A 10,000-nucleotide genomic window follows, 5' to 3' on the forward strand; every position below is an offset into this window, starting at 1 on the left:
CATAACCAACCCCTTTACGAATCAAATAATATTGATTATAGTGGTGTCACGTTTCATAGTGAAAGATCTTCACTGTCACTTCCCTCTTTGAGCGGACTTCACTGTGGAGGGAACTAGAAGCAAGTGTTCTCGTTAAGGGGAGAGCAATGGGACGGGGCCTAACTCGTCTCCCCCTCCCTCTCCCTCCCTCCCCCTCCCCAGGTACAGCGACCTGTTCTCATTGGCTGAGGAGTACGAGGACTTCCAGTCGAAGCCTCTGAAGTCCCGCCGTAAGGCTCCGGCCTCTTCGCCGCGCTCCCGCAAGGGGGCGGCGCCCCCGGCCACCGAGGAGGACAGCGTGTCCAGCAGTGCCTCGGTAACACACGCACATCATCATCGCACACACACACTCACGCACATCAACGCACACACACACCAACGCACTACACGTGAACCTCCTAAGATGGCGCAATTTGATTGGTCCGCTGTCGCGGGATCAGGGATAGGGGAAACACCCCATGATTGAGATCTCAAACTCGGATTAATTTGTTTTTTTTAGCGGTTTATTTTTTTTAAAACAAATAAACCGCTAAAAAAAAGTTATTAATCCCGGCAAAAAGTGCCATCTTGTTTATTTGTGGAGTGTTCACGTGAAGTATACACTAAAACAGCTATTCACTGCGCCTTAGGCGAATGATTGTTAAATATATTCCAGGAGGAGGCGGATATGTAATGTGTATATAGTATAGATAATGTGGAAATAAATATATTCCAGGAGTGTATATAATGTTTGTTCCAGGAGGTTGAGTGTGTATATAATGTATATCTGTTTGTGTATAATGTGTATATATATATATATATATATATATAAAATGTGTTTATATATTCCAGGAGGAGTGTATTATCTGTATATATAGTGTACATAATGTGTACATTATGTGATTATAATATATTTAATATATATAATGTGTTTCTATTCCAGGAGGAGTGTATTATCTGTATATATAGTGTACATAATGTGTACATTATCTGATTATAATATATTTAATATATATAATGTGTTTCTATTCCAGGAGGAGTGTATTATCTGTATATAGTGTACATAATGTGTACATTATGTGATTATAATATATTTAATGTATATAATGTGTTTCTATTCCAGGAGGAGGAAGATTCGAAGCCGAAGGCGCCCAAGAGGAAGAGGAAGTGCTCGTCCGCTGTGGGCTCCGACAGTGACTGAACCAATCACAGAGCAGCGCCATGTGGCGAGGGCCTGTCAAACCAAGTCGGGATGGGGGCGTGGCTACGGGGTGGGGGCGTGGCTACGGGGTGGGGGCGTGCCGATTGGTCCTCCAGGGATCAGAGGTCAGACATTGTGATGCTGCACTTCTTTAATGACCGCCAAGGATTTTATTTGTTTTACCAGCTGGTCTCTCCTCATTGGAGGGTATCAACTCCTCTCTCCTCATTGGAGGGTATCAACTCCTCTCTCTCCATTGGACGGTATCAACTCCTCTCTCTCCATTGGACGATATCAACTCCTCTCTCTCCATTGGACGGTATCAACTCCTCTCTCCCCATTGGACGGTATCAACTCCTCTCTCCCCATTGGACGGTATCAACTCCTCTCTCCCCATTGGACGATATCAAGGCCACGTACCCTGGGATTGGATGTTATAAAGGCCTTGACTGGATGATTGAAAAACACTTTTTCACTTATTTCTTTCTACTGACCTATTTTCATAACACAGCTGAGTGCGAACCAATAAAATGGCTGAAAACTGAATGCCTCGTTTATCAGACCAATCGGATGTCTGGGTTTCAACCAGCAGTCAACCAATCAGAGGGTGTGTTTCATAGTCTACATTCCTTCCTCGTTTCAGAAAAGGTGTAAACGTTCCCTCATGTAAAGACTCTTATACTCATGTAAAGACTCTTATCTAGACTCCGTGTCAAGACTTATCCAGACTCCATGTAGACTTATCTAGACTCTCCCAATTTAAATACTTATCCAGACTCCATGTAAAGACTCCCCCAATTTAAATACTTATCCAGACTCTCCATGTAAAGACTCTTGTCTAGACTCCCAATTTAAATACTTATCCAGACTCTCCATGTAAAGACTCTTATCCAGGCATGAAGTCCACTCTCTAGATCAGGGGTCTAACATGGGGGGCCGCATCAAGTAGCAATACTGACCAAATCCAAGTTAACGATCGGGCTAGAATGAGAACGTTGGCTGTGTAATCGCTGACAACAGGGGACATTGCATAGCGGTTGGTGGAAACCCGGACATTTTAGTTCTTTGGCTTTTGTCGGGACTCAGGACAACATAAGCGGGTATGAAGTACACTCTATAAAGTCATTTACCGGCTATTATGTCCAGTAGGGATCGACAGTTATGGATTAGCCGTCGATGACCCATACGGGCTGCCTTTTTTCTTGAGCCGATACTGCTTTTGCTCCCTCAATTTACATAGAAATTACAAATTTTATCTATCGGCAAATGCACGTGAAAATTCCGAAAAGATCCGAAATATCGGCCAGCCGATCCCTAATGTCCAGTCTCTAGATAAACACATCTGTAGTTGTGAACACGGTCCTCGTGTCTCTGCCCGGAGAGACCACAGGCAACAGCGCGAGTGTTTCCAGAGGTTAAAGGTCAAAGGTTAATTATGTTTGGAGGAAAAAGCGTTAACACAATACTTCACGATGTTCATTTCTTTATTTGAAAATTCGTAGCAAGTTAAATAGAAGTCGTTAAAATTACGGAATCTGAGGTGACGTTTGGGGTCACCCGACCGTCACCGCGGGGTCAGCCGGGGGCCGCGCGCCGTCCCGCAGGAGCGCTGCTCTCTGGCTTCGGGATACTCTTCCGCTTGCGGGCTGTCAGTCACCGGGACGGCTGGAGTTTTGAGTTTTTGATGGAAAAGAGATTCCCGCCGACGGCAGCAGGGGCTCGACTCGAGCACCGCGCGGAACCCGTACGGCGTCGTAACCTTCCCCACGTGCGGCAGGGACATGGCTGCGCGCGTCGATTCATCGGTGTCCGCGTCCCCGCTGCGTCGGCGCGTTGCCCCGAGGCCTGAGGCGGGGAGACGGAGGAACCGGGAAGTCGGTCCGGCCCGCAGACTTGCGCCGGGGCTGACGTCAGGGGAGCCCGCGGAGGGCCGCCGTGCGGGGTGCGCGGGAGACGGGATGAGGAAGCGTGGGATCCTCTCCGGGGTCAGGGCGAGGGTCCGCAGGGACCGGGACGGGGGTCCCCCGGGACCGGGACGAGGGTCAGGGCGAGGGGACCGGACCAGGGCCCAGCGGGCTGCGGGAAACTTCATGTTCCTAAGGTCCACTGGCCGGATGGCTCCGGGTTTGAATGGCTCCGGGTTTAAACGGCTCCGGGTTCTGATGAACGAGCGGCTCCGATTTCTGATGAACGAACGGCTCCGGTTTTATGAATGAACCACAGCTGGACTCAATCACGACGCTGATTGAGGAGGAGGCGATATAAACAACCCGGTGATAAATGTGACCTCACTACCAAGGACGGAATAAAAAGATGAAGAAAGAATACAGAGAAACTCTTCTCAACGTCGCATCCATTTCCTTTCACTTATGTAACTGGCATATTATACTTTTGTTTAAATTGTCTTTCCATCCTTGGTAATGAAGTCATATGTTTTTCGAATTGGCCAAGTTTATATCACTGGCTGCATGAAACAACACGGTATCTGAGGCGCGCTTTTTGTAGTCCGTCTTCGGGACTTGTAGTTCCCCGCTGCTGACCGAGACTTCCGTCGTCGCCTGATGACGTCGTGTGGCTGTGGTCGTCGGATCATCTCAGCAACGCGTTTTTCATTTTTTGTACTTGGGAATTTTCCTTCATGTCTTGAAGAAAAATAGGTCAGAGTTTGGTCCAGAATTCGAGCGAAGCCTTTATCGACGGGACCCTAAGCGAAGGAAAGGACCTTGTCGACTATAAACGACGTTGAATGATGGCGGGAACGTTGGACTATAGTGATTGGTTAGGAAATAGGGCCCTCCCCCGGAAACGGTCGAGCTGAGGTCCGACTGGAGGAGAGACGAGGTACTGGTTTCAGACCAGTTGAGAGACGAGGGGCCGGTTTCAGACCAGTTGAGGGACGAGGGACCGGTTTCAGACCAGTGCAGTTCTGTACGTTTCATGGGGAACGAAGACGTTCACATCCGGAATTGTAGTTTTGATCCACAAGCGGAAGTCAATGGCGGGTAAGAACCGCGCTCCTTGTGTTGTGTTGTTGTTGTAGTTCTTGTCGTAGTTTATCAATTCTCTGTATAGCCTCCTGCTCCTCATATCTCCTTATAGCCTCCAGCTGCTCCTCATATCTCCTTATAGCCTCCTGCTCCTCATATCTCCTTATAGCCTCCTCCTGCTCCTCATATCTCCTTATAGCCTCATACTGCTCTTCATATCTCCATATAGCCTCCAGCTGCTCCTCATATCTCCTTATAGCCTCCAGCTGCTCCTCATATCTCCTTATAGCCTCCTGCTCCTCATATCTCCTTATAGCCTCCTGCTCCTCATATCTCCTTATAGCCTTCTCCTGCTCCTCATATCTCCTTATAGCCTCATAATGCTCTTCATATCTCCATATAGCCTCCTTCTCCTCCTTTGCCTCCTCATCTCCTTATAGCCAAGCAGTACACACTGAAACAAAGAGTTCAGCAAGCTTTTACCAGTCATAATCATTGATTACTCTTATCTATTTATTATTTTGATCTACTGCATCCTTCAATATTGCTGCAGAAAGAGACACACTGACTGAAATATATTAATGTGTATTAATATTATTATTACTGATTACTTAACTAGACCCAAGCGATGCATTTCAAAGTGTTTTTACGTTTAAAACTTGGAAGCGTAGAAGTGTCTTCTTAATCCATGGCTTATCGAAAACAGGCTATCTTCTTGGTGATTGTGGTTATGATGTCACACAAATATCTTCTTTCTGTCTTCATCTTCCTTCTAATTAGAAGACGACCATGAATCCTGAACGCAAACGCGTCAAAATCACCCCCCACAATGCACTGCAGCAGTCCCCCGGCTCCTCCCACAATGCACTGCAGCAGTCCCCAGGTTCCTCCCACAATGCACTGCAGCAGTCACCAGGCTCCTCCCACAATGCACTGCAGCAGTCACCAGGCTCCTCCCACAATACACTGCAGCAGTCACCAGGCTCCTCCCACAATGCACTGCAGCAGTCCCCAGGCTCCTCCCACAATGCACTGCAACAGTTCCCAGGCTCCTCCCACAATGCACTGCAGCAGTCCCCAGGCTCCTCCCATGATGCACTGCAACAGTCTCCTGGCTCCTCCCACAATGCACTGCAGCAGTCTCCAGGCTCCACCCACAATGCACTGCAGCAGTCTCCAGAGGAAGAGGAAGAGAATCTGCTGGTGGAGGAAGACACGACAGATTCCAGCCTGGTCATCACCATGGGTAAGATGATCTCATTGTTACATTCACACATTATCTCATTGTGACATTATCTCATTGATATATTCTCACATTATCTAATCTTTACATTATCTCATTCTCTCATTGTTACATTATCTCATTCTCACATTGTTACATTATGGGTTGGGGTTACTTGGTTTTCTAAGAGTATAGTTTTGTCTCCCAGACCGTGTGGGGGGGCCGGCGCGAGGGGGGCGTGCCCGGGGGGAGAAGAGGAGGCGGAGCAAGATGACATCTGACAGTGAAGAGGAGGCGGAGCCCAGGCTAGAGATGGACCGACTTCTGGACCAATCGCTGGAGACGAAGTCCAGACATCACAAGCTGACCGCCGTCAACGTGAAGAACATCCTCCATGTGGGTCTGCATCACAGCTGCATCACTGCTACATCACAGCTACATCACTGCTACATCACTGCTACATCACAGCTACACGACGGCTACATCACAGCTACACAACAGCAACATCACAGCTACATCACAGCTACACAACAGCAAAATCAAAGCTACATCACAGCTACACCACAGCTACATCACAGCTACATCACAGCTACATCACAGCTACACAACAGCAACATCACAGCTACATCACAGCTACATCACAGCTACACAACAGCAACATCACAGGTACACAACAGCTACATCACAGCTACATCACAGTTACCACCAACAGGAAGTGATCCCTAACGAGTGTGTTTGACCAACAGGAAGTGATCACTAACGAGTGTGTTTGACCAACAGGAAGTGATCACTAACGAGTGTGTTTGACCAACAGGAAGTGATCACTAACGAGTGTGTTTGACCAACAGGAAGTGATCACTAACGAGCATGTGGTGGCCATGATGAAGGCAGCTCTCAACGAGACGGAGGCTGTGCCGCCCTTTGTGAGTCTCTCTCTCTCTCTCCCTCACTCTCTCTCTCTCTCTCTCTCTCTCTCTCTCTCTCTCTCTCTCTCTCTCTCTCTCTCTCTCTCTCTCTCTCTCTCTCTCTCTCTCTCTCTCTCTTCCCCCCCCCCCCCCCCTCTCTGTCTGTCTGTCCGTCTGTCTGTCTGTCTCTGACACTGTGTGTGCCCCCAGGAGCCCAAGATGACCCGGTCCAAGCTGAAAGAGGTGGTGGAGAGAGGAGTGGTAAGAACCCTTAGCTTAACTTAACCATTACCTTAACTCTACCTTAACCTCCCCATTAGCTTAACAGAGGCAGGGGCCTCTGATTGGCTTGGAAGTCCATCATCTAACCTCTCTGTGTGTGTGTGTGTGTGTGTGTGTGTGTGTGTGTGTGTGTGTGTGTGTGTGTGTGTGTGTGTGTGTGTGTGTGTCAGGTGATTCCAGCGTGGAACATGTCCCCCATCAAGAAGGCCTCAGAGGTCAAGGTCAGAGGTTCTATGTTTATATATAGTCTGATATGTTTATATATAGTCTGATATGTTTATCTATAGTCTGATATGTTTATCTATAGTCTGATATGTTTATATATAGTCTGATATGTTTATATATAGTCTGATATGTTTATCTATAGTCTGATATGTTTATATATAGTCTCATATGTTTATATATAGTCTGATGTTTATATATAGTCTGATGTTTATATATATTGTATTGTTAGTTTTAAATATGGCACTGATGTATTTTGTATACATAGAAAATAGGAACATTTCAACATGAATGAACATAAAGTATTCAATAGATATTTCATTTATATTTTCTATAAAATATATATATGTTGCCTATTAAAGACATATAGTTAATATATATTATCTATGTTTATTAGTTGGATATTGTGTATATTTTACTATATCAAATACATATTTGATTGCTGTTCTTTACTAAATGTATATTATCTATGTTGTGTATGGTTGATGTTTGGTGTATATTAAACACATATTCTATTGATGTATGTTGTATATGTTTTATATGTTTGGTGTATATTAAGCACTTTATTTCTTTTTGTTTAAAGGCTCCCCAGTTTGTTGACATCCACCTGGCTGAGGAAGACTCTTCTGATGAAGAGTATCACCCTGAGGATGACGAGGAAGATGAGACCGCTGAAGATGTACGTCCTGATCATAAACATGTTATACATGTACAATGTTATATACTGTAAATATAATATTACGCTTGTTATATATTGTAAACTTCCTTATCATATATTGTAAATATTATATTAACATATCCATGTTATCGGTCCTACGGTAACATGTCACTTTCCTGGTTAAATAAAGGTTTAATAGAAATATAAAATCAGCTCTACGTTAACATGTAATCAGCCCTATGTTAACATGTAATAAGCCCTACGTTAACATGTTATCAGGCCTATGTTAACATGTAATCAGCCCTACGTTAACATGTTATCAGGCCTACGTTAACATGTTATCAGGCCTACGTTAACATGTAATCAGCCCTACGTTAACATGTTATCAGGCCTACGTTAACATGCTATCAGGCCTATGTTAACATGTAATCAGCCCTACGTTAACATGTTATCAGGCCTACGTTAACATGTTATCAGGCCTATGTTAACATGTTATCAGGCCTACGTTAACATGCTATCAGGCCTACGTTAACATGCTATCAGGCCTATGTTAACATGCTATCAGGCCTATGTTAACATGTGTAACGTTGGTGCTGCCCCACTCTGGTGTTGACTGGGTAAAGCCCTGTGTATGGATGCATTTCTATGCCTTTATATCTCTATACACCTATATCCCTCGATATCTATCTCTATCTATTCTGTGTTCAGACGTTCCAGGAGAGCGACATGGAGAGCACAGCTTCGTCTCCCAGAGGAACCAGAATACATGAGGTACTGAGTACTAAAGGACACACTAACTCACTGTTACTCACTTTAGAATACATGAGGTACTGAGTACTAAAGGACACACTAACTCACTGTTACTCACTGTAGAATACATGAGGTACTAAAGGACACACTAACTCACTGTTACTCACTGTAGAATACATGAGGTACTAAAGGACACACTAACTCACTGTTACTCACTGTAGAATACATGAGGTACTAAAGGACACACTAACTCACTGTTACTCACTGTAGAATACATGAGGTACTAAAGGACACACTAACTCACTGTTACTCACTGTAGAATACATGAGGTACTAAAGGACACACTAACTCACTGTTACTCACTGTAGAATACATGAGGTACTAAAGTACTCACTAACTCACTGTTACTCACTGTAGAATACATGAGGTACTGAGTACTAAAGTACACACTAACTCACTGTTACTCACTGTAGAATACATGAGGTACTAAAGGACACACTAACTCACTGTTACTCACTGTAGAATACATGAGGTACTAAAGTACTCACTAACTCACTGTTACTCACTGTAGAATACATGAGGTACTGAGTACTAAAGGACACACTAACTCACTGTTACTCACTGTAGAATACATGAGGTACTAAAGTACTCACTAACTCACTGTTACTCACTGTAGAATACATGAGGTACTGAGTACTAAAGTACACACTAACTCACTGTTACTCACTGTAGAATACATGAGGTACTGAGTACTAAAGTACACACTAACTCACTGTTACTCACTGTAGAATACATGAGGTACTGAGTACTAAAGTACACACTAACTCACTGTTAGTTACTCACTGTAGCGTCTCCTTAACCTTAACTCACTGTTACTCACTGTAGTGTCCCCTAACCTTTACTCACTATAGCACTCACCCTAACCCTAACTCACTATAGCACTCACCCTAACCCTAACTCACTATAGCACTCACCCTAACCCTAACTCACTATAGCACTCACTCTAACCCTAACTCACTATAGCACTCACTCTAACCCTAACTCACTATAGCACTCACCCTAACTCAGAATATAGCGCTCATCCTTACCATAACTCACTATTACTCACTACATAGCGCTCACCCTAACCCTAACTCAGTAGCACTACGTGCACTAACCAACCCTAACTCAGTAGCTACATGCCCTAACTAACCCTGAACTGTGTTTCCCAGACCGCTCGGTCCAAACGCCGGAGGGCGGAGTCTATCTCCATGGGACCGCCCCCTCCTCCCCAAGCTCCTCCCACCAACCCTGTGACTGACAGCTCCTTCTTGGAAAAACTACACGCTGTGGAGGAAGAGCTGTCCTGCATGGAACCCTACCAGGTAGGCCTACTCTCTAACCCGACCAGGTAGGCCTACTCACTAACCCTACCAGGTAGGCCTACTCACTAACCCTACCAGGTAGGCATACTATCTAACCCTACCAGGTAGGTCTACTCACTAACCCTACCAGGTAGGCCTACTCACTAACCCTACCAGGTAGGCCTACTATCTAACCCTACCAGGTAGCCCTACTAACCAACCATACCAGGTAGGCCTGCTCACTAACCCTACCAGGTACGCCTACTCACTAACCCTACCAGGTAGGCCTGCTCTCTAACCCTACCAGGTAGGCCTACTCTCTAACCCTACCAGGTAGGCCTGCTCTCTAACCCTACCAGGTAGGCCTGCTCTCTAACCGTACCAGGTAGGCCTACTATCTAACCCTACCAGG

The 10,000-nt window shown here is 45.5% G+C and overlaps 2 protein-coding genes across 5 annotated transcripts in view; both read left to right on the forward strand.

Moving 5' to 3' along the window:
- ints3 (integrator complex subunit 3) overlaps positions 1–1,765 on the forward strand; it is a 23,322-nt gene extending 21,557 nt beyond the window's left edge. For all 3 annotated transcript variants that reach the window (XM_030346569.1, XM_030346570.1, XM_030346571.1), the window contains 2 exons: positions 202–355; positions 1,142–1,765. In XM_030346569.1, coding sequence (XP_030202429.1) covers positions 202–355; positions 1,142–1,219 — 232 coding nt within the window. In that variant the 3' untranslated portion in view covers positions 1,220–1,765. The remainder of the gene's footprint in view (positions 1–201; positions 356–1,141) is intronic.
- A 2,031-nt stretch (positions 1,766–3,796) lies between these two features.
- gon4la (gon-4 like a) overlaps positions 3,797–10,000 on the forward strand; it is a 15,796-nt gene continuing 9,592 nt past the window's right edge. For both annotated transcript variants that reach the window (XM_030346565.1, XM_030346566.1), the window contains exons 1-9: positions 3,797–4,221; positions 4,987–5,452; positions 5,637–5,824; positions 6,277–6,351; positions 6,544–6,594; positions 6,786–6,836; positions 7,421–7,516; positions 8,204–8,266; positions 9,457–9,609. In XM_030346565.1, the coding sequence (XP_030202425.1) occupies positions 4,996–5,452; positions 5,637–5,824; positions 6,277–6,351; positions 6,544–6,594; positions 6,786–6,836; positions 7,421–7,516; positions 8,204–8,266; positions 9,457–9,609 (1,134 nt within the window). In that variant the 5' untranslated portion in view covers positions 3,797–4,221; positions 4,987–4,995. The remainder of the gene's footprint in view (positions 4,222–4,986; positions 5,453–5,636; positions 5,825–6,276; positions 6,352–6,543; positions 6,595–6,785; positions 6,837–7,420; positions 7,517–8,203; positions 8,267–9,456; positions 9,610–10,000) is intronic.

The sequence above is a fragment of the Gadus morhua genome, chromosome 22 (genome assembly GCF_902167405.1).
Source record: "Gadus morhua chromosome 22, gadMor3.0, whole genome shotgun sequence".
Taxonomy (NCBI): Eukaryota; Metazoa; Chordata; class Actinopteri; order Gadiformes; family Gadidae; genus Gadus; species Gadus morhua.